General features: G+C 45.3%; 1 protein-coding gene and 1 long non-coding RNA gene across 6 annotated transcripts in view; one reads left to right on the forward strand and one right to left on the reverse strand.

Moving 5' to 3' along the window:
- The window catches only part of L3MBTL1 (L3MBTL histone methyl-lysine binding protein 1), a 46971-nt gene that overhangs the window by 19000 nt on the left and 2924 nt on the right, over positions 1-25047 (reverse strand). For 4 of the 5 annotated variants that reach the window (XM_079979116.1, XM_079979112.1, XM_079979113.1 and 1 more), the window contains 7 exons: positions 12713-12876; positions 10435-10658; positions 9533-9680; positions 8150-8294; positions 5283-5409; positions 4592-4679; positions 2439-2530 (listed from right to left, as the gene is read on the reverse strand). In XM_079979116.1, coding sequence (XP_079835242.1) covers positions 2439-2530; positions 4592-4679; positions 5283-5409; positions 8150-8294; positions 9533-9680; positions 10435-10658; positions 12713-12876 — 988 coding nt within the window. Of the gene's footprint in view, positions 1-2438; positions 2531-4591; positions 4680-5282; positions 5410-8149; positions 8295-9532; positions 9681-10434; positions 10659-12712; positions 12877-23928; positions 23988-25047 lie in introns of those variants that run through there. The other variant, XM_079979115.1, reaches the window with a different exon arrangement.
- LOC307218362 lies at positions 19444-20309 on the forward strand. Its single transcript, XR_013839947.1, has 2 exons — positions 19444-19623; positions 20003-20309. It is a non-coding gene; the product is annotated as an uncharacterized lncRNA (long non-coding RNA).

Raw genomic sequence — 25047 nt, forward strand, 5'->3', positions numbered from 1 at the left:
GCCGATGTGGACAGACTCCTCCGAGCTGGAAAGCCCACCACCTGTCCTCTTGACCCGTGCCCGTCATGGCTGATTAGAGCGTGTCCAGACGAGGTGCGGGCCCCCCTGGGGGATATCATCAATTTGTCCCTTGGCACCGGGATATTCCCAGGGGAACTGAAGGAGGCAGTGGTGCGTCCACTCTTAAAGAAAACATCATTAGATCCCTTAGATCTATCCAATTACCGCCCGGTCTCGAATCTTCCATTCCTGGGTAAGGTGATTGAGAGAGCAGTTGCTGAACAGCTTGGTAGGTTTCTGGATGAAGCATCTGCTCTGGATCCATTCCAGTCTGGCTTCCGCGCTGGTCATGGGACCGAGACGGCTCTGGTCGCCCTAACAGATGATCTCCGCAGGCAGCTGGATCGAGGCGGGTCGGGGCTGCTGATTCTTCTAGATCTGTCAGCAGCCTTCGACATGGTCGATCACGAACTCCTGGACCACCGCCTTGTCAACGTGGGGATCCAGGGCACAGTCCTTCAATGGCTGCGCTCGTTTCTCTCTGGTCGGGGACAGAGGGTGGCGCTTGGGGGGGAATTGTCATCGTGCCACTCCTTGGTGTGTGGAGTGCCTCAGGGTGCGATTCTCTCCCCGATGCTTTTAAACATCTTTATGCGCCCCCTCGCCCAGCTTGTCTGGAGTTTTGGGCTGGGTTGCCATCAGTATGCTGATGACACCCAACTCTATCTGTTGATGGATGGCCATCCTGACTCGGCCCCAGACACACTGGCGAGACGTCTGGAAGCTGTGGCTGGATGGTTACGTGGGAGCTGGTTGAAGTTAAATCCTTCGAAGACAGAGGTCCTCTGGCTGGGGCGGGACGATATGGGACTGAGGGGGCAACTCCCATCTCTTGCGGGGGTGCAAGTAGTGCCAGCACCGTCCGTTAAGAGTTTGGGTGTAATCTTCGATACCTCCCTCTATGGAGGCGCAGATTACAGCTATAACAAAGGCGGCATTTTTTCATCTCCGCCAAGCTAAGCAGTTGGCCCCTTATCTCTCTCGCCCTGACCTAGCCATTGTGATCCATGCGACGGTCACCTCCAGACTGGATTATTGTAACTCGCTCTACGTGGGGCTGCCCTTGAGACTGACCCAGAAACTCCAGCGGGTGCAGAATGCCGCGGCGAGACTCCTTATGGGGTCTTCGCTGCGAGATCACATTCATCCGGTACTATACCAGCTGCACTGGCTCCCGGTGGAGTACAGGATCAGGTTTAAGGTGCTGGTTTTAACCTTTAAAGCCCTATACGGCCTAGGACCCTCGTACCTACGGGACCACCTCTCCTGGTATGCCCCACAGAGAAACCTACGGTCTGCAAAGAATAACATCCTCAAGGTCCCAGGCCTCAGAGAGGTTAGGCTGGCCTCAACTAGAGCCAGGGCCTTCTCGGCTATGGCTCCAATCTGGTGGAACGCTCTGTCACAAGAGACTAGGGCCCTGCGGGACCTGACATCTTTCCGCAGGGCCTTCAAGACAGAGTTGTTCCACCAGGCCTTTGGTCAGGGCGCAGCCTGACTCCCTCCTCTGGCAACCGCACAGAATTTTGCTTAATCGGTTGCCATTAATTTGATTTTAATTAATTTTTATAATGAAATATTTTTAGAATGTATGTTTATTTGATTGTTTGATTATTTGATTATTGTTAGCCGCCCTGAGCCCGGCTTCGGCTGGGGAGGGCGGGATATAAATAAAATTTATTATTATTATTATTATTATTATTATTATTATTATTATTATTATTAATCTAGAACACCCAGCAGGATGGGGAAAACGTGTACAAAAATGGGGAGTAAGTGATGCAGCCTCCTCACTAATCCAAAAATACTGCCTACATGGTCAAATCAAGTTAATCTCAAACAGAGCGCTTCCAATGGATACATTAAACTACTATGGATCACTTAAAAAACATGTAATGTAGATTCATTTTATTCCCTCAACACCTTTTTAGAATTACTCTCCCATGTGATTTTCCACTGACAGAAAAGCAAAACACACACACACACACACAAAAAAAAACACCAATTGAAAATAAATGGAAGTGAGAAGAATCACATAAAAGAATAATTAGACTTTTAAGGAAAATAAAGCAGAATCCATGATTAAATTGTTGAGTTGGAAACAAGGACACACGGGTGGAAGGCAGCAGAAGATAGAGACTGACTCCTAATGGAATAAGAGGCTTCCTCACACTTGGCAATATTTACATTCCTAATTTACCCAATTTTTATTTCAGTCTAACTGCTACAGATTCTCACATAGGGTCCTGCAAACTGTGGTCAGAAGATGGTGCTAAGAATTCTTTGACAGAAATCCCTCTCATTTAACTACAGTTCCTAGAATTTGCTGGGATTAGGTACACCCACAGATGACAGAAACAGGGACACTGTTAACTCACTTCCTGGAACAGATTTAGAGGGGCAGCAATGGCTTTCTGTTCTTCAAGGTAAGATGCCCAGGTCCAACCTTCTGTCTTCTCCTCGCTGGAAACTGAGAACAGCAAGAGGCAGACCAAATTAATAATAATAACAATAATTTATTATTTATACCCCACCCATCTGGCTGGGCTTCCCCATCCACTCTGGGCGGCTTCTAAAAAAATATTTCAAATATTAAATGGTAAAAGCAATAATAGCGTCATTGGCATTTAGACATTTTGGGGTTCCCCTGTCTTGTACTCTCTTGGTGCTGCCCTTCTGCCACACATACAGTGGTACCTCGGGTTAAGAACTTAATTCATTCTGGAGATCCGTTCTTAACCTGAAACTGTTCTTAACCTGAGGTACCACTTTAGCTAATGGGGCCTCCCGCCGCCGCCCCGCTGCTGCCGTGTGATTTCTGTTCTCATCCTGAAGCAAAGTTCTTAACCCGAGGTACTATTTCTGGGTTAGCGGAGTCTGTAACCTGAAGCGTCTGTAACCTGAAGCATCTGTAACCCGAGGTACCACTGTACTGCCATTTATGACCCTCAACTACTTCCGCCTTTTGAAGACACAGTAATTGAGGGCAGGACAAGTGATGTATGTTACCCAAAAGCATTGTATTCTGACTCTGATTCAGCAGTTGCGCTCTTGTTGGTCACAGACACTGGGAATATAAGAAAAATAGCTGCTGGATTAGACCAAAGGCCCATCTAGTCCAGCATCTTTTTCTTACCATAGGAAGCCCACAAGCAGGGCAGGTGAACTGTAATGTTCTCCCCCCCATGTTTACCAATAGCTGTTATTCAAGTGGCCATTGATAGCCTTAACCTTCATGAATTTGGGTCATCCCCTTTTAAAGCTGTCCAGCCTGGTAACTATCACAACATCTTGTGGTAGCAAATTACATAATTAATAATCATAATTTTATTATTTGTACCCCACCTGCCCACACCACTCTGGGCAGCTTCCAGCATAAACAGAAACATAATAAAACATCAAACATTAACTTGGTGCATAATTTAACCATGCACTGTGTGTAATAAAAAAAAACAACCCTTCCTTTTCTCTGCCCTGAATATCCCAGCATCCATCTTCACTGGATGACACCAGGATTCTAGCATTAGGAGAGATTGGAGGGGGGAGACTTCTATCTAGTTTTCCTCCACATTATGCATAATGTTACTCCATCATGTGACAACTCAGTTAATGGGATGCTGGCCAACCCTTTATAATCATGAGTGGATTGCATTTCTGATGCAGTATATAAGGAAAGCACTTCCTATATTGAGCTTCCCCTTTTTCCCAAGGCGGCAGACAGAGGGCAGATGGGTGGACCCCTCCTAGAACGTTTAGTTTTCATTATGTTAATTAAGACTTTGGTCCTCTCTCTACTGAAGCATCCGCAAAAGCACGCAGGCCGTATTCTCCCCACTTGCGCAGTATGAAGTAAACCTCTTCCTGCCTCCCAGTGTGCTGGTCAATCAATGCAAAGGGATGACTTAGGAGACTCAGCACTAACAATGTAACTGCATTACACTGTTGCTTTATTTAAACGATTCAATCAATTAAATAACTTTAAATGTAATAGACTTAAGTATTTCATTTTTGCTCTTTTACATTGACTTACAATAGCCTCCAACAGCATCACCACCATCTCTCCTCTGCACCCAAACTACTAATACTTTCTAGCTAAATGCCTCCCGCCTCCAGCTGTAAGCTAATGGCAGGGACTGCCATACAAAAATATTATATGAAGCAAAAAATCCAAGTTGTGTAGACAGATACATGCACTTGCTTGAATGGTTTAACTGCTAGATATAAATGTAGGAAATAACAACGACTGCTTCTAATAATGTCTATTTTATGGTTTCAGGTGTTTCTCTGTGTTATGTAATCTCTGCAGAGTTCTGAAATGAACCACTGGATCATTAGACTCTAGAAGAACTCTTGATTGACTAGCTTAACTGGAACTTTTAAACCAAACCCACTCCATCCTAATACAGTTTAGCCTCCACCTTCCAGAGAACAGGAGTAAATAAGGAGTGCCACACTTTATTTACGCAAGGAATCATCTTAGTAAACAGAAAATCTGAATGGCTTGAGCAAGAGATCTATGCCATGAGCTTACCAGGCTGGCTTGTGTTCCATTCTTCATGCCCCATGCTGCCAGCAGGAAGTTCTCCTCCAGAGCCATTGGTCTCCTCTTGCTTCACTTCCTACATCATACAAACAAAAATCAAACCTTCCTACTCTGAATTAATTTACTGCTAACTTCAGACTCCCCTATTTATCCAAGTGAAATGAAGTCCTGGGGTAGTTGCTGTAAGATCAGTTTCCCCATGATGAAACAATACCGAAATTCTGCATCGTTTTTATGCTATCTGTGGGCTCCTCTAGACACCTTGTTTATTGTCCATTCATCCTGATTTGTTTGCACTGAGCTTATGCAGAGCTTAGACTATGTCTGGTCTTTATTGAGCATTCCCCCTGATTTGCTTGTGGGGCATTTATATGCCTTCTATTCAGCATTCATTCTCCCCACACTTTTCAGTGAATTTCCCCATCACTTTCCAAACTGCAAAAAAACCCAGCTATTGTCAAGAGTAGATTTGTTGTACTAGGACAGAAGAGAGCTCTAATCCACTTTAACAGTGCATGTACATTTGAATCCCTCACACAAGTTTTGACAGTCAAAGTGTTTTTAAAAAATCAGTTAGAAACAAGTCAGTCAGGTCAATGAAATGAGGAATTGTATTTATGAAAACAAAATGTTGCTTAGGGACCTCTTGCACATATATGGAAGAACACCCCAGCTGTACCATTTGTTCTGATTCTTCCTCTTCCTCCTCGGAGGGGCTTTGGTAATCTTTCCTCTTCCGCTTCTTCACTGGCTTGAGGATTTCAGTAGAGTTGGTGCTGCCAGCAGAATTCTCCACGATGACAGACCTACAAAACAAAGCAAACCTTTGCAGACTCAGGACTTCTACCGCCAACTGTGTTTTCCATGCAATGGGAACCGCTTGGCCATGAGCACAAGAATCGGCTCCTGCAACAATATTGTGATCGCTGTAGAAACTGAACGGAGGAGGCAAAGCCTCACTTTGGAGGGGATTGACTTCTTAGGGAAGCAAGACCCGTCTGTACCAACCAGATAATATTGTGTTGAGCTAAGAAGAAGAGAGGTTCAAGTCCCTGCACAGATGTGAAGCTGACAGGGAAGCCCATAGTATGTCAGCATTTGCTCCGGCCTACCTCACTGGCCTGTTTTAAGGATAAAATGTGATACCCCAGCCCTGTCCCAACAGGCAGCCCTGTTTAGGGAAGCTTTTAATGTTTAATAGGTTATTGTATTTTAGTGTTCTGTTGGAAGCCACCCAGAGTGGCTGGGTATAAATAATAAATTATTATTATTATTATTATTATTATTATTATTATTACCACTCATGTAAGTCACTCTGGACTCCCTGGAAGCATGGTAGGACACAAATGCTATAAATATTGCTCTTAAAACCCTCCTAGATGTGTTGCCTCGCTTTCATCCTACAAATCAAGTCACCAGCAGTCTGTGCTCTGCCCACCTTCTCAGATGCCGACACTTCAGCTAAAAGCCAAGGAGAAGACATCATGAGGTAACTTGTCCCATGGGACCTTTTTCTGATGAGGAAGTGCAGACAGTCATGGAGGTGGCAGAGTGCTGGAGAAACGTTTAATGGAAAGAAGAAACACGCACACTACTCTTGGCCCACTTGTGAGTTCAAAATCCCCCTGAATTCTTGTGACTGAGGCAATAAAAATGGACGTCTCTTCTTCTTGAGAAATTGGGGCAGGAGCATTTCAGCACAGGAGCAGGTTTAATATACCGTATTTTTCGCTCTATAACACGCACCTGACCATAACACGCACATCGTTTTTAGAGGAAGAAAACAAGGGAAAAAACATTCTGAATGAAACAGTGGATGTATCATTTTTGTGCTTCATGCTGTGGCCACAGACATGTGATCTGATGGTGAATTTGGGGTGACCCAATGCAAAAATCCTGAGAATACCTGTGGATCCATGCTTTGTAACCACGTTTTTGCACCATTGCAGCCCCAGGCAACAGTGGGTGCGTGATTTTGGGGGGGCAGGCTGTAGCCATGGACATGCTATGTGATCTGATGGTGAAATTGGGCTGACCCAATGCAAAGATCCTGAGGATCCATGTGGATCCATGTTTTGTAACCACGTTTTTGCACCATTGCAGCCCCAGGCAAGAGTGGGTGCGTGATTTGGGGGGGGCAGGCTGTAACCATGGACATGCTATGTGATCTGATGGTGAAATTGGGCTGACCCAATGCAAAGATCCTGAGGATCCATGTAGATCCATGCTTTTTAACCACGTTTTTGCACCATTGCAGCCCCAGGCAACAGTGGGTGTGTGGTTTTTGGGGGGCAGGCTGTAGCCATGGACATGCTATGTGATCTGATGGTGAATTTGGGCTGACCCAATGCAAAGATCCTGAGGATCCATGTAGATCCATGCTTTTTAACCACGTTTTTGCACCATTGCAACCCCAGGCAACAGTGGGTGCGTGATTTTTGGGGGGCAGGCTGTAGCCATGGACATGCTATGTGATCTGATGGTGAATTTGGGCTGACCCAATGCAAAGATCCTGAGGATCCATGTGGATCCATGCTTTTTAACCACGTTTTTGCACCATTGCAGCCCCAGGCAACAGTGGGTGCGTGATTTGGGGGGGCAGGCTGTAGCCATGGACATGCTACGTGCTCTAATGGTGAATTTGGGCTGACCCAATGCAAAGATCCTGAGGATCCATGTGGATCCATGCTTTTTAACCACGTTTTTGCACCATTGCAGCCCCAGGCAACAGTGGGTGCGTGATTTGGGGGGGCAGGCTGTAGCCATGGACATGCTACGTGCTCTAATGGTGAATTTGGGCTGACCCAATGCAAAGATCCTGAGGATCCATGTGGATCCATGCGTTTTAACCACATTTTAAGTGGGGAGGGAAGGAAAAACACTGAAGGGACAAGGAGCAGGAGAGGGGTGTGCAGAGAAGCAGCTGGCTAAGAATGCAGGAGAGGGGTATAAGGGGGGGGGGGAGGAAAGGAAGGCAAAAGTTTTCCCTCACCTACCCACCCAAGCCAGCCAGCTCGCGCTCTCTCTCTCTCTCTCCATCCTGCATGTTTTCACTCTGCTTTCCCCTCTGCTTGCCTGGAGGGGAGGGGCTTTCCCTGCTCTTTGTTCCGTTTGAGCAAACACAGCAAGGAAACAGAGGTGGGTGGACAGTAAGACCCTGAGGCAGAATGCAGGAAAGCAGCCCCTTCCTCTTTTCAGGTTTCCCTTCTAGGAGACGCGCGATTTGATTTTTGCCTGCTTTTTTTTGCCTCCCCTCGCGCCATTTGGCTCCAGGGACCACACATTCGCTCAATAACACGCACAGACATTTCCCCTTCCTTTTTAGGAGAAAAAATCTGCGTGTTATAGAAGGAAAAATACAGTAATCCACCCAAAGGAAAAAGAGCTTCCAGTCCTGGCAGATACACAGCAGCATTTCTTTCTCTCCATTTCTTCTCTCTCCAAATCAGAAGAATTAGGAATATGCAGAGCTGCAAAATTCCTCCCCTCCTTCTGCCTGTCATGCAAGGATAGCATCTCCCCCCCCCCCTTTTTTTTTTTTTTTACCTTTCTTTGAATTGCCGGTGGCAGTTCTCACTGCAAAACCCTCTTCCTTCCTGGGCTGACCCTGAAACGTTTCTTCGGCCGCAGGTGCTGCAATGGCACAGGCTGTCCACGGTTGGCAGCTTGGGAGCCTCTGGGACATCCGAGTCTAGGGAAACCGAAAGAGAAGCAAAAACTCAAATGGGCCACATTGGTCACAAGCGAACTCAACAGCAGCAGGCCGGCCAAGATTCTGGCATGGTTGTCTGAGCACTCGTGTCAGAAGCACAATGCTAAGAACTAGCTTTAGGTTGTCTGCACAGTGACGCACAAGCTCAAAATTTTGCCTTGTAACAAAGCACTCAGAGACTAGATAGAAAATAAACTCAGGTAACCCGAATAACTAAGATTGCATAGATTAGTGGGTCCCAAACTTTTTCACCCCCACACGGACCACCTGAACCTTGCTAGGGGTGAACAACTGAATGATTTTTCCGCCTCTTGCAGCTCCTGTAATGTACCGTGCTATCATTTATATTTATATTTTTATTGCTTGTGTTATTTCTTATGAATTGGATTTGTACTGTATTGGAGTCACAGGGCAGTCAGTCCAAAATGTGCATTTTTTTTCACATTGCCCCTGCCTTTCCCTCTGCCATGTGTGATCTGCCACATTTTATTTCAGACATCATGTGAAGGCATACATATTTGTCCAGGTTTTCCCCAACCCATAAGATTGGATCCTTTCGCCTCAGTTTTTATGTTGCTGGCTTAGTGTTTGTGACCTGCTGAGAGATTTTAACCATTAAGCAATTTAGAAATGTTTTAAAATCAATCAATCAATGATCTTTCATACACACACCGCCGATTGTGCTATTTGACACAGACACCCAGTGTTCTCGAACAACAGTTAGGCCAAATTCACACCATACCTTTAAAGCACTTTAAATCGTCATGGCTTACCCCAAAGAATTCTGGGAGCCGTAGTTTGCTTGCTAAAAGTTATTGAAAGACCCCCTGTTCCCCTTACAGAACTACAACATGCAGAGTAGTATAACAACAAATCTCTCTTCACAAGGAACTTGGAAAAGTAACTCTGTGAAGGGAATAGGGGTCTGCTAACAACTCCCTACCAGGATTCCTTAGAGGAAGACACGCTGGTTTAAAGTGGTATCATAGTGCTTTAAATGTGTGCTGTGAACGCGGCCATCCAACAGAAAAAAAACATCTGAGGAACCTGTAATTATACATTTAAATCACACATTTCTTCACATGTGTGAAGCCAGAGAAGCATTAAGAGGTAGCAATATCACCCCAGCGTTCTCATTATCACTATGGCCCAGCAGGGGCTTCTACAAGTGTAATTCCATGCAAAGTTTTGAACCCTTGCTGAGGAGCAATCCTCACCTTGAGTCACGGTGGGATTATCTTTGCTGAGAGGTGCTGCTGCCTCATCCTCTCCCTCTCTTTCTGAGTGGCACTCCTTTAGGGGCTCTGTTGGCAAAAGCTTGTCAGCACTGACCACTTTCAGCGTCCCATATTCATTTATCCGAAACTACATCAATAAGAGAGGGAAGGTAACAAGTTACAGGAGGGGGAAAAACAAGAGAAATCTAGGCGCAATGGCTGTATTGTGCTGGAATGAAATCAAGGCAGTATCATCAATACACCTGTATCCTGCCTTTGTCCCAAGGAGATTAGGGAAAATGAACATGGGGGCCCTCTGCTTCATCCTCACAACAATCCTGTAAGGTAGGGTAGATTGGAAAAATAGCTCAAGAACAAGCAGTGAGTTTCGTGCTGTCACTGAAGATTCCAAAGGGGAAGTTTAAAGTGCCACATTCCAGCAAAAAAAAAAAAAAAAAAAAAAAAGCTCAGAATGCAAGGACCTAGCCTTCCACTATGTATAAGCCTTTGTGTAATGTTAAGAAGCCTCTGGTGCTACCATTACTACTTTTAGTGTTGCAGCTCCATCCCTCTGGAATCAGTTACCAACTAAAATTAGACAAGCACCCAGTGCCTTACTATTTCAGCATCTGTTAAAGATATTTCTGTTCAAGAAGGCATTCCTGGAAGTGTGACCCAATGATTTTATGGAATAATAAATTGTACAATACTTTTATTGTTTTTAAAGAGTTTGTAGTGTCTTTTCTTATTTTTTCCTTTATTTTATTATACACTGTTTGAGCAACGTTTGCTTCTAAAGCGATTTACGAATTTGAAACGAAGCAATAAATAAACCCAGTGCTCCCTTAGAAAGCTGAGGAGAAAGGGATTTAGGAACAGCAAAGAGACTTTCATCCGCTTACCCTCAGGTTGCTTCCAGGGAGAGTGGCCACTCCATCTTTCCATTCCAGAACCCGGATGGTGTTGCAGGTCTGAACTCCGCTGATCTGGGGGATGACTGTCGCTGTGATCGGCTCGCTTCCCAGGCCCTCTCTTTGCCTCTCGGACCCCACGCTTTTCTGGGGTTCCCGAGGGAATCGCTGGATTTCTAAGGTGCTTGTTGGAAGGTTTACAGTGGTTGTATTTGCTTGTGAAGAGGGGAAGGAAAGCAGTGTGTCACCACCATCTCCTGGCGCATGCATGTGCAAAACATCTCCCACAGCAGAGACAGTCAGAAGATTTCGACACAAAGGAGGGACACAGCATTACAGTCTGGGCAGAGTAGAAGGCTGGAAGAGAACATGGGTAGGGAGGATATGCCCAAATCCTTTACTATAAGGCAAAGGTGGGTGGGGGACCTGTGGCCCTCCAGATGTTGCTGGAGTCCAACTCTAGTAAGCTGGGTCAGGGATGAAGGGAGTTGTAGTCCAGCAGCAACATCTGGGGGCTGCAGAGTTCTCATCCCTGCTATACGTGTAGGTGATGTAAGATTAATGACTTCCAGAGGGATAGCTCAGTTGGTAGAGAATCAGACTCTTAATCTCAGGGGCATGGGTTTGAGCCCCACGTCGGGCAAAAGACTCCTGCATTGGATTAGATTGCCCTTGGATTAGGTTGGATTAGATTGCCCTTGGGGTCCCTTCCAACCGTACCACCCTATGAGTCTATGAAGCTTGCCAAGGCTTCCCACTCACTTTGCATAGTTCCGCATTACCATTATTTGGTGAGAACAGCTTTAGGTCCCAGCAAAACAAAGACAAACTTGATAGTTAAGCCCACAAGCTTAAATTGCTCTCCTTAGTCTCAACATGTTACAGTCTGGATGCATGAAGGGAAAGTTGCTTCTTCCTTTCCTACCCCAAGAACGCCGTGATCAATAGATGCAGAGCAAATCCAAGTCCTAAAGGCACATGTCTACTGCAAGTTAGATCATTACATCTTGGTTCTTGTTGCTTTTCTACGCCATTAGGTTTTTCTACAACTTTATCTGCTCTCATACCTGATCCGAGTTTTAAATGAATGGGCTGTATCCACAGCAGCACAGAGTAATGCTACTCATCAGCGCAAGGATTTCTGCTTGCATAATGAGACTTCCCCCTGCTCCCGCCCTCTATTTGTTCTGGGGGTTCCCCCAACCCTCCAGAGATTTGATGGTACAGGGTGTGTATGGCTGGAGGAGAGAGAGGGGGAAATCATGTTGCACAAATGGAAATCCATGCATACAGTGGTACCTTGGTTCTCAGACTTAATGCGTTCCAGAAGTCCGTTCCGAAACCAAAGTGTCCCAAAACCGAGGTGAGCTTTCCCATAGAAAATAATGCAAAACGAATTAATCTGTTCCAGACTTTTAAAAACAACCCCTAAAACAGCAATTTAACATGAATTTTACTATCTATAGAGACCACTGATCCATAAAATCAAAGCAATAATCAATGTACTGTACTAGAAAATAAATAAGACAGTATTGTAGATGATAAAAATTAAAATTATTTTTTTTCTTACCTGCACTGATGATAGTCATTGTTTGGATGGTCATTGTTTACGCAGTCACACAATCAATCAATCAATCAATCAATCAATGAGTAGCTGTACTGGGTTCCACACAGTCACAAAAACAAATTAACCGAAAAAGCCTCAAAAACAAAAACACAAAGCAAATAGCAAAAACAAAAGCGCCAAACTTAATTTGTTCTGGAAATCTATTTGACTTCCGAAATGTTCGAAAACCAAGGCGCAGCTTCTGATTGGTGCAGGGCCCCTGGAAACAATAGCAGACAGCTGCATCAGATGTTCAGCTTCCGAAAAACGTTGGAAAACCGGAACACTTACTTCTGGGTTTTAGGCGTTTGAGAACCAAGGGGTTTGAGAACCAAGGTACCACTGTAGACGGGATGTGTTAGCTGGACGCCGCCCTCTACTTTGCTCACAAGCTTCAGAGGTATGCCTGAGTACTTGGCAGGGGTCTGTGGGCGGGGGTGGGTCCTCATTCACCACTGCACACAGGCCAGCTTTGAATAACGTACCCTGAAAATACATTCAACTGCAAACTGAATGACCAAACACACAGAACCCAATGGACAGAGCAGGTGGGTATTAGCTTTGCCTTTTGGGCCATAAACATAAGTTGTTGCCTTTTGGACCAGAAAGAATGGAAGGAGACTCTGAAAATACAGCGAGATGCTTCAAGTTCCAAGTACCTACCTGGTATGATGAAGGCGGTTGCTGGTAGGTGGGCATTTTGCACAGTATTCTCATTGGCAACCAAATGGACACTGACTTCCCCTGTCGCGTTGCCTTTTGTGCTTCTTATCACTTCCATCTCTGCTCGTCCATCCATCACCTTGCCTAAGCCACACAGAACAGAACTGGAACACAACCAGGAAGAAGAGATCCCATTTAGCATTTGGGAGGAAGTGTAAGTGAATCACAGGCAACAGAGGCTGAACTTAAGATGTATCACCATTATTTTTCTTTAAAGAAGAAGAGAAGAGTTTGGATTTGATACCCCGCTTTATCACTACCTGAAGGAATCTCAAAGCGGCTCACAATCTCCTTTCCCTTCCTCCCCCACAACAAACACTCTGTGAGGTGAGTGAGGCTGAGAGACTTCAGAGAAGTGTGACTAGCCCAAGGTCACCCAGCAGCTGCATGTGGAGGAGCGGAGACGCGAACCTGGTTCCCCAGATTACGAGACTACCGCTCTTAACCACTACACCACACTGGCTCTCAAAGGGACAGATATAGACAGCAGAGTCCCCTCTCATGCGAGATTTTGCATGCACATCTCTCATTTGTTTTTGCACACATGAATGGAATATTGGATGATCAAATTAACTATCCATAATGGTTAATCAATGTCTGTTTTTAACCTTTTTATGGTTTTATTCTTGTAAACTGCTTTGTTATTTTTTATGATATAGCAATATGCAAATACTTTTATAAATAAATAAACTCCTGCGCCAAGGATAACTATGACCATGAAATAGATACTTGTCCTGTTCCTGATGGGGCTGTACTTTCCTAAAGGATCAGGTCCACAACTTGGAGATGCTATTTGATCTGGCTCAATGAATGGATGCATAAAACAATGACCTCGGTTGCAGAAAGTGCCTTCAATCATCTTGTCCGGTGCACCAGCTGCAATCTTCCTGGAATAACCCTTCCATCTTCTGATAACATACAGATTACATTACTGGAATGCATTTTGTGTAGCACTGCCTTTAAAGACTGTTTGGAAACTTCAGCTGCCTGCTTCCTGGTGCAGCTAGAAATGAACTTTTCTGATCAGTGCTAACAGAGCTTAATTTGCTGCCAGTTCATTTCTAGGCATGAAAGTGTTATTTTTTTTTCTCCGAGGCCCGAATGCTGTGAGCCTTTGCATGTTTAAAGGTAAAGGTAAAGGTACCCCTGCCCGTACGGGCCAGTTGTGACCGACTCTGGGGTTGCGCACCCATCTCGCTTAAGAGGCCAGGGGCCAGCGCTGTCCGGAGACACTTCCAGGTCACGTGGCCAGCGTGACGAAGCTGCTCTGGCGAGCCTGCACCAGCGCAGCACACGGAAACACCGTTTACCTTCCTGCTATAAAGCGGTACCTATTTATCTACTTGCACTTAAGAGTGCTTTCGAACTGCTAGGTGGGCAGGAGCTGGGAACGAACGACGGGAGCTCACCCCGCCATGGGGATTCGAACCGCCAACCATACGATCGGCAAGTCCTAGGCGTTGAGGTTTTACCCACAGCGCCACCCGCGTCCCTGTTTACTCCGAAACAAATGATGCTATGTTCAACAGCGCTCGCTCTCAGGTAAGTGTGTACAGGATTGCACCTCAACTATGCAATCCTACACATGTCTACTTGGAAGTTAGTTCCACTGATATGAGTAAGGGAGCTGAGGTTTACTTCTAGGTACAGGGATGAACAGCTTTTTAGTCCTCAAAGGACGTTCATCCCCCATGCACTGTCCTTCCCTTATAAATCACACTGGCCCAGTGCAGGGAGGGCAGCAACATTCAGCAGCGGTTGGAAATTTTGCAGGTGTGGGTGTGTGCAGTTTGGGTACCTGCACAGGCTTCAATGAAAACCCTTGAAGGCTGAACACGGTACATAGGATTGCAGTCTCCCAATCCTGTGGTAAACAGGACTGCAGCCCAATCAGTCACCTACTTATCTATGCAGCCCTTGGGGGCTAAAATGTTATCCATTCCTGTTAGGTAAAAGTAAAGGGACCCCTGACCATTAGGTCCAGTCGTGACCAACTCTGGGGTTGCAGCGCTCATCTCGCTTTATTGGCCGAGGGAGCCGGCGTACAGCTTCCAGGTCATGTGGCCAGCATGACTAAGCCACTTCTGGTGAACCAGAGCAGCACACGGAAATGCTGTTTACCTTCCCGCTGGAGCGGTACCTATTTATCTACTTGCACTTTGACGTGCTTTCGAACTGCTAGGTTGGCAGGAGCAGGGACCGAGCAACGGGAGCTCACCCCGTCGTGGGGATTTGAACCGCTGACCTTCTGATCGGCAAGTCCTAGGCTCTGTGGTTTAACCCACAGCACCACCCGCGTACCACCCATTCCTGTTACACACCCTCAGATCTCTTACTGAAATCAATGGAACTTACACCTGAGTAGACATGTATAGGAATGCACATATTTGAAGGACCACCTTCTCCCAATACGAACCAGTCTGGTTATTGAGCACCTTCCCGGAGACCCAACTCAGGGCACCTTTACTTCTGAGGTGAGCGGACATCAGAGACAAGAACACAGATGGCACCACACCTGTTGTATGGAGTTTCTTCTCCTTACCACTTCACCTGACGCTGACATTTCGGCAGCAGGTAAAAGTGACTGTGTTTTCCGCGGGGGCGGAGTGTAGATTAATTTTATTTATTGAGTAATTGATCTTGATGAGTTTATGGCTGCTGGAAAACTCTGCTGTTTTATTTGGTAATGGTTCTAAACCTAAGTTGTGAGCTGCCTTGAAAGTATTCAAATGTGGGATAAACATGTTTATATAAAACATAGTGAAAGAGGAAAATACTCAAACACGAACTCTCCCAGGCTTCAGTAGCACAAGGGAGTGCTGCCATAATTATAACTTTTTTAAAGTCACAAATGGCATGACATTGGTATGGAGAGGGTTGTGTCACTCATCAATTCTGGCATCATAGCAGTGTCCAATAAGTGTTTGTTCATGCAATCATATTTCACGCAACACTGGTATGAGTGTGGAAAGCTGAGGAATCTCTGCAAGAAAAATGTAGCATGGAGCTCTGGATCCCCTGCAAAAAAAGGGGGAACAATGCTGCATTTATCATTGCTCTGGAAAGCTTCAAAATCCCTTTGGAAGCTTGGAGTCAAAAGCACAGCTGATCCTCAGTGTTCTTATGGCCACTGGAGGGCAACAGAAGAATACAAATAGATGGTTATCAACTCTGTGGAGTTAAGAGTGCACATGTGTTATCAGTATGTTCTGATGAACATCCGAGCAGAATAGAAAAGAATACCAGAAACTGGGGTGAGAGGGATGTTGTCAGGGATACTGGACCAAAGTAGCATAGGGCAGTCTGGCCTGGTTATAACTTATCTTATGAAACATTTTAAAGAGTGAATTTGTCTGCATCTTTGCTCACATGTCACTGATACTTGAAATTGAGTATGAGGTTTTCCTTTCCACATGAATGGTGGGCTGTGTCCAAATTGAGAAAATTTGGACATAGCCCACTATGTCCCTCCAGCAAGTAAATGTTGGCATTATAAGCCTGCACATAATGTTTCGTTTGTTTGCTTTTTAATTTAATGTCTGGTACTCCATAATGGAGTACCATAATGTCTGGTACTCCATGAGTCTGACCAAACTGTGGGAGGCAGTGGAAGACAGGAGTGCCTGGCGTGCTCTGGTCCATGGGGTCACAAAGAGACGGACACGACTAAACGACAACAACTCCATAATTCTAATCTTATGGGAGTACAGGAGATCAGAAGAGAAATCTTCGGGTCTGCCTGAGCTAGGGTGAACCTGGTTCTTGTGATAAAAAATTTGTCTGCAGCTAATGGCTGCTGTTATAGCCTCAGGGTTCTGTCCTCTCCCCCATGCTTTTCAACATTTACATGCAGCTGCTGGGAGAGATCAGGAGGTTTGGGTTGGGTGTTCATCAGTATGCGGATGATACCCAGCTCTACCTCTCTTTTAAATCAGAACCAGTGAAGGCGGTGAAGGTCCTGTGTGAGTGTCTGGAGGCGGTTGGAGGATGGATGGCGGCTAACAGATTGAGGTTGAATCCTGACAAGACAGAAGGACTGTTTTGGGGGGACAGGAGGCGGGCAGGTGTGGAGGATTCCCTGGTCCTGAATGGGGTAACTGTGCCCCTGAAGGACCAGGTGCGCAGCCTGGGAGTCATTTTGGACTCACAGCTGTCCATGGAGGCACAGGTCAAATCTGTGTCCAGGGCAGCTGTTTACCAGCTCCATCTGGTACGTAGGCTGAGACCCTATCTGCCTGCGGACTGTCTCGCCAGAGTGGTGCATGCTCTGGTTATCTCCCGCTTGGACTACTGCAATGCACTCTACGTGGGGCTACCTTTGAAGGTGACTTGGAAACTACAACTAATCCAGAATGCGGCAGCTAGACTGGTGACTGGGGGTGGCCGCCGAGACCATATAACACCGGTCTTGAAAGACCTACATTGGCTCCCAGTACGTTTCCGAGCACAATTCAAAGTGTTGGTGCTGACCTTTAAAGCCCTAAACGGCCTTGGTCCAGTATACCTGAAGGAGCGTCTCCACCCCCATCATTCTGCCCGGACGCTGAGGTCCAGCGCCGAGAGCCTTCTGGCTGTTCCCTCATTGCGAGAAGCAAAGCTACAGGGAACAAGGCAGAGGGCCTTCTCGGTAGTGGCGCCCGCCCTGTGGAACGCCCTTCCAGCAGATGTCAAAGCGATAAACAACTACCTGACATTCAGAAGACATCTTAAGGCAGCCCTGTTCAGGGAAGTTTTTAACGTGTGATATTTTACTGTATTTTTGGTTTCTATGGAAGCCGCCCAGAGTGGCTGGGGAGGCCCAGCCAGATGGGCGGGGTATAAATAAATTATTATTATTATTATTATTATTATTATTATTATTAGAAGTACTTTTGACTCAGTACCATTGTCTCTACCTGCCATGCCTCTCTTCTGAACTGAGTTTGCAAACTGACAGCTCTCACTGTATCAGATTTTAATGACACCCCTTTATAGATGCTGGCAGGAATTCCACTGAACAGGAATGACCCAGCGCCTACTCAGAGGGCTTAGTACTCCTGGGAAACAGGTTTCGTCTCAAGGTCTCAAACCAATTGCTTCTGGTAAAACGAAACAAAACAAAATTCACAACTCACAACTCCTGAAATCTCTCCACAAATTTCTTTGCAGCTAGCCTAATAAAAGCAGCTGTTTTCATATAAACAAGCTTGTGCTACGTTTAAAACCCATCTGTCAGCAGCACGCAGAGCGTCAGTCTTCAAACCTTGTTCCTACATCAAAATGCTTTGAAATCCACATACCAGCATTTGTCGGAAAGGCCTGAGAGACACCTCCAACAGCCACAGGCCTGGCTAGCCCCAAATATTATCTATTCAGACAGTCACAACGGGAGGCTACTTGGGGGGGGGGGGGAGACTTAAGTTCAATTTAACAAGGAGTTAGATCTGTCACATCCCCACCAAGCCCTTTCTGCTGTACCTTTATGTCTTCCAAGGCTGAAAGAAATCAATTCAGTATTTCTTTCCCTTTGGAGAGGATGCAGAGATCAGAGCTCCTTCTCCTTCACCACATGTTATATGTGTTTGCCGATTCTGGATTACACTTCACGTGCCAGATAAAGAGAACTGTGATCCACAATACATCTGCTCATTTCTGAGGTGCCACAAGACAACTCTTTGTTGGTTTTGCTACAATGGACCAACATGGCTACCCTTCTGGAAATTAACTCCTAATAATACAGTGAGAACTGCCTTGATGAAGCAGAGCAAGGTCCCATATATACCAGCATTATTGTGCCTCCAGCAGCCAGTCAGATGCATTGCAGGACAATGATGGGCTAGCCTATCCCTTATTGTTTGTCCCTGCTATTGCACAGCACCATTCTATTTTGTGGTGCCGTTCTCAAGACACCAGATATAAAAGAAGCACACAGGCAATCACCGCAGCCTTTCAGAAGAGAACGAAATAGTTATTCAGTTGCCCCAGTTACAGAAGACAATACTTTTTTAAAAAAACAACCTATCTGATAGTTCAATTGTTGCTAAAATTGTGCAAGCACCAAGTTAGTAATTGTAGCATTATATTCCAATCCCTGTGTAATAGATTTGGCAGCTTGCTACTCGGAGGATATGTTTGCTACTCTATGAATAAACATGTTTGTGTTTGCGTTTTCTTTTAGTTATTCATCAGGGGAGATGCATAGTGATGGAAGGGGGAATGATTGTAAAGAAGAACTTTGGGGGGGGAGCAAAATGTGTGTGAGGTGTGGCAGAGCACTGTGATGCTGGGAAGGCTGGTGTCTGCCGTTTTTAAGACTTATATCAGCCTTGTAAATAAGCCCACAAGAGTTACTAGCCTGAAAAATGGTTTACCAGCCTACTGGGAAGTGGAACAGAGAGCTCCATCCCTCTTGCAGCTATCCACTGCGTTTCTATACTGGGCACAGAGGAGAAACTAAAGAAGTTGTGTTAAACTAGATGCCATGAAACGGGGGGTCATATTACTGACTTATTTATTTACATATATTTAGCAATATTTATATATAATTGAATTGGTTTACATGACATAGTATGTAATGTTCATTCAAAAATGGTAAAAAAGCACACTTTTAAAACAGTCAACATAATAGCATTCTCAAACTATAGATAAAATCAACAACTTTAAAAACCAATGCATATCACAAAATTTAAAATCTGAGCAGGCTTCCCTAAACAAACAAAAAACATGTTTGTCAGGCATCAAAAATAGTACAACAAAGGCATCTCCCTTACAGGCTGTTCCACAGAGTGGCTGCTGACTTGAAATGTATTGGGCCAAATAATTGACTTTCAGTGCGGCTTTGAGGTCTTGCTACCTTTGTCTTCTTCCTAAAGGTAAAGGTAAAGGTACCCCTGCCCGTACGGGCCAGTCTTGCCAGACTCTGGGGTTGTGCGCCCATCTCACTTAAGAGGCCAGGGGCCAGCGCTGTCCGGAGACACTTCCGGGTCACGTGGCCAGCGTGACATCGCTGCTCTGGCGAGCCAGAGTCGCACACGGAAACGCCGTTTACCTTCCCGCTGGTAAGCGGTCCCTATTTATCTACTTGCACCCGGAGGTGCTTTTGAACTGCTAGGTTGGCAGGCGCTGGGACCGAGCAGCGGGAGCGCACCCCGCCGCAGGGATTCGAACCGCCGACCTTTCGATCGGCAAGTCCTAGGCGCTGAGGCTTTAACCCACAGCGCCACCTGCGTCCCTAATGTCTTCTTCCTAGAGTTGGCCTAATCTGCACACAGCTCAGGTTGCAACCTCAAACATGCTAGCTGAGAAATAAATTCGAATGGAATCACCAGGGCTCACTTTCTAGTGAGGACCAGGTTGTCAGTTTTGCTCCATGTCCAATTGTTTCTCTTCGCCAGAGGCTCAGATCTCTGTGGTTTCAGTGACTAGGAGGAGGAAATGTTACACTTTTGGTTCTAAAGATGCTCTATACATATCCCAAATTGCAGAACTCTCAGATCTAGATTATTTAGTTTTGCTTCTGACAGGAAATAAGCCTGTCTCCTGCTTCTGCTTTTTCTTCTTCAAAAAACGGAGCTGAATGCCATCCCTCCTCTGGCAAATCATTTGTTGTAATCAGTGCTTTTCTTCTAGAAAAAAGGTGCCGGGACTGTGTACCTTTCAGTAGCCCCAGGAAAAAAAACACTGATTGTAACACAAGGTACAAAGAAAGAAAAGTTGCCTTACACTCCACACGTACTGAGCTAAGCATTATGAGCATCGCCATTCTGCCATGGGGCACAGCACACAAAACACTTCATTACCTTGGCGCAAACTGCCGTGTGCACCAAGCATGGAATATACACTGACCATGGAGCCTACACAAACGCTTGGACATTATACACAAACGTGCACACACAATGCAGCAATTCTGCACGCACCCACCCAAAAAAAAGGCAAAAGAAGCTGCAGGTTTGCATAAAATGTGCATAATGATTTACTCTAATTTGTGTTGAAATTGTAGCAAGGAGGTCTGTGAGTGGTCACCTGCTAAGTCTCCTGCCTGTTTGCTAAGTGCTGGTGAGCAGCTTCTGAAGAAGCAAAGCAGTTTTTCAGCTGATATACGAACTAACAAATGAAAAGGGGGGGGGGGCATTCATTCAATGGGGTTGGAAAGAGCTAAAGCCCTAGGGAGAAGAAAAAAACATTTCCTGCATTCCCCTCCCCTCTGGACTTTTGCATCTGAACTTCCCAGTTGTTTTGCCTTCAGCTTCCTGAGATCCCACACATTTGTCTAGCCCTTTTAAGATCCTAAGAAAGCCCTGCTGAGTCAAGGCAGTGACCCATCCAGTCTATGTAGCATCCTGTTCTCACAGTGACAAGCAGACATGCCCCAATGGGAAGCCAGATGCAGGACCTGAATGCAACAGCATTCTCCCCAGCTGTGATTCCCAGCAATACAGAGGCATACAGCCTCCAACAGGGAGGCAAAACAGAACCATGCTGGCTAGCGGCATTGAGAGCCTTGTCTTCCATAAATATTTTCAACAGATGGAAGAAGTGATGTGTGGAGCAAGGGAGATGGGTGGTGGTGATGGCAGCTCCTGCCTCCAATTTAAATGCATTCAAATCTAATGAAAAGACCCTACATGTGTGCCACTGTATGTCTGAAGTGTTCTTTCCCATGGCACAAGTATAAATTGTGGGTGGCTCTTGCAGCCACAATCCCAGTCCACAAACACATTTGCATGTTACACACTCAGTTTCTCAGCATTGGATGATTGGAAACAGCTTTCGTAGGAGGCTGAGCTCAGCTGTGGAAGCCTGCAATGGTGTTTTTTTTGGGTTTTAGAAAAATCCACACACTCCGATTCAGGTTGTACATGCACCACACAATGCGTTCACAGTAAAGCAATCTGCTGTCATGTGGAATTTAGCAATCCTTCAAAGCACTGCTCAAATATAACTACAGTGGCCGGTAATAAGGAGACCTCAGGAGACCCAGACTACTTGGTTGCTGAAAAAGTGAGTATTCACATTATCTGAAATGGAATTAACAGAACTCACTGTCAAGGCTGCAACACTTCCGATGAAAGATGGAGGTCTCAAACTGCCTATTCTTATTTGCAAAAGTGTGTGTGCCTGCTTTTTGCTTTTTTCCTTTCAGAGATATAATATGAAACAACACGTCTCTCCTTTTTCATATCTATTGTTTCCAATGGCCTGCATATATCCTTTCTCCCAATACCAAAACCTGATGTCTTCTATCCATATTCATTCTGCTTAATTTCCAAAACAAGAGGTTCTTCAGTTCTCTTCTGATCATGAAAGCCCTCGTAATAATTCCAAATGTGTTGTTCTTGCTGATCAGTAGTAAGGCACAGGTATGCTACTCTGCACATGCTCAAACACTTGATTATCCCACTCCTCTCCCAGTATCCCAGTATACACAGGCAGGGGCAGCTCTAGGTTTGAGGGGTTCCTGGACAACTTCACTCTTGTGGGTCCCTCACATACCTCTGGCGGGTTCAGGGGGACAGCAGTATGGGCACTTGGGCCTAACCACCACTTTAATTTCCCACAATACCTAAAAGGAACATCGGGACATTGCTGGAAATTAAAATGGAGGCTAGCTGGCCCTAGCAGCCAGGGGCTTCTTGGAGTGCAAGGCAAGGAGTAATTTAAGAATGTAGGAATGAATGAATGGATGAATGAGGGGCAGATGCAGGGAGCAGGGGGTCCTGCTGAGGGGCTGGGGCCCTGACAACTGTCAACAATGTCAGCTGCTGACATCAGCTCTGTACAAAGAATTTCCTAATGGTCTCTCATCCAGTCAGTTTACAAAACCAGAACTGCAGCACAGTGGCATTGTACACCTGTTTCAGACCACTCCTGGGAATGATACCAAGCACCAAACTGTGGCTCTGTTGAAATTCTTGCAATAAATTGCCACGACAGTTACCTTCCTACTCCTACCCTCTCCAGCCACTGAACAGCTACCAGTGGTTCCCGCAAAGGATACTACTGTTTGCAGTCTGTATACAGATAACTTATAAAGCCCTGAATGACTTGGGACCTAAATGCCACTCACTATATAATCCTGCTCAGCAATTAAGCTCTAACAGGTAGGGCCTCCTGAGCACCCTACCATTAAGGAGTGATAAATCTGGTGACGGTGCACAGTCAAGCCTTCTTTGCATGGCATCCTGTCCCCCTAAAGAAGCTTTGGAACTCCCAGCCCCTTGAAATATGGCCAGTGCCCTCCCTTTTGATATTTAAGCACCAGATCAAGGCATGGGTTTTTAAGGGGGCTTTTGAAGGGCTATTGTAAGATGGTACATACATTGCAGTTTTTAAAAGCATTGTTGATCTTACTGAAATGATGAAATATATTTACGAAGTTGTCACGACTCAGCCTGTTATCTATGATACAAGCATGTGATGGAAAAACACTATTAACCCACCACTGGACGCCATGCTATTTTCCAATCTTCACCGCCCCATACAACTTGTGACCCATCAAAACAAAGGCAGCCCTCACAACAACAACAACAACAACAACAACAACAACAACACACCATGTACATAGGCTGGTTTGTCAATAGCACAATAAACTGAATGGTTTATGTTTGGTGCTTCCCACTCCCACCCCCCACTTTCTCCTGCAAAAGCCAGGGGGTGAGCACATCTCAGAGGCCTCATTACAAGCTGGTCCGTTTTGTTCATTTTGATGGGTCGCAGGCCTGTTAAAGGGCAAAGGCTTCTTTTTTCCTTCCTTCACCCACTCTTGCTCCCAAACAGCATAAACACACAAGACAATACATTACTGGAAAATGAACTACAGTGGTACCTCGGGTTACATACGCTTCAGGTTACAGACTCCGCTAACCCAGAAATAGTGCTTCAGGTTAAGAACTTTGTTTCAGGATGAGAACAGAAATCGTGCTCCGGTCGTGCGGCGGCAGCAGGAGGCCCCATTAGCTAAAGTGGTGCTTCAGGTTAAGAACAGTTTCAGGTTAAGAACGGACCTCCGGAATGAATTAAGTATTTAACCCGAGGTACCACTGTAAAAGCAAAAATAAAAAATCATAAGCAAAAGATCTGACAGGGTGGAATTGTCAAGCTACCACCACTGGTTTTGTCAGAGAAAGTGGGAAAATGAGAAAAATGAACAGAAAGGGAAGAACAATCCTTTTCCCCACCTGCAAGGATGGAGCAGCTGGCATCCTCTAGACGTTGCTGGAATACAACTCCCATCATCCCTAAAAAGTGGCTGAGGCCCTACTGAAATGGAGTCGAAGTATGTGTTAAGTGGTATAAATGCATATTCATCTCCTGATTACCCCAGCTTCAGTTTCCTCCTCATCTTCTGTTGTCTTCCCTGAGACAATTTTTAGATTGTAAACTCCAAATGGCAAAGTCCTGTCCTTTTCTACTTTGCACCATGCTAAGTACAGTATATTGATGGCACAACATCAGAAGAAAGGAAGGAAGGAAGGGGGGAACTCTGTAAGCATAAAGTTGCATACAAAGTTAGAACTGGAACTGCTGTGATAGATTAAAATGGAAAGTGGTTCCCAGATCTAAAATAGGGTGAGGGAAAACCCACTATTTTACTCCACATTTCTACCGGTAGTCTGTAAAAAATGGACAAGGTTTTAGGTTATCAATTTCATACCCAGGTTCTGGACCATAAGCCTCTGTACAATGGAATTCTGTTTATATTGCACTACATGATAATCCACCCTGAGCTGGTGGGCTATGATGGGCTATAAACTGAGATAAACAACCAGCAATTTAAAAGGAATTCAAACAAAAGGAATCAGTAAGCGTAGCTCAGTCTTCAGACATCACTGACGTAAGCCACGGAAAGGAGATGGAGCACTGAAATCTCCCTTTACGAACATTGCAAAAGTTGAGGGGAAATAATACATCCTTGCATGTTTATTCAATGAGCAGCAACTCTGAACATCACCAGCCGCATAGATACACATCAAAGCTCTCCACGTGGGGGGAAAGCAAACAAAAACAAATCCAGATACCTCAAGAATATGTAGTGCTTGGAAATACAGTAGTTGTGCAATGCCCATTAATACTTGATTTTCCAAAGACACACCCCACGTTCGAGAATTAGTAGTAAAATAAAAATCCAATAAACAGCAAGAAGGGCATTTACGCCATTTCCCAAGACTGCCTGTAGTGTGTTGTGGGCACATAAAATGCCATTAAATGTCATTGCAATAAAATGGTCCAATCAGGCACTTTATCCACTCTTGTGATTGATGATGGTTTTATTATATAATTTGAAAACACAATTCCCA

The sequence above is a fragment of the Podarcis cretensis genome (genome assembly GCF_951804945.1).
Source record: "Podarcis cretensis genome assembly, chromosome: 6".
Taxonomy (NCBI): Eukaryota; Metazoa; Chordata; class Lepidosauria; order Squamata; family Lacertidae; genus Podarcis; species Podarcis cretensis.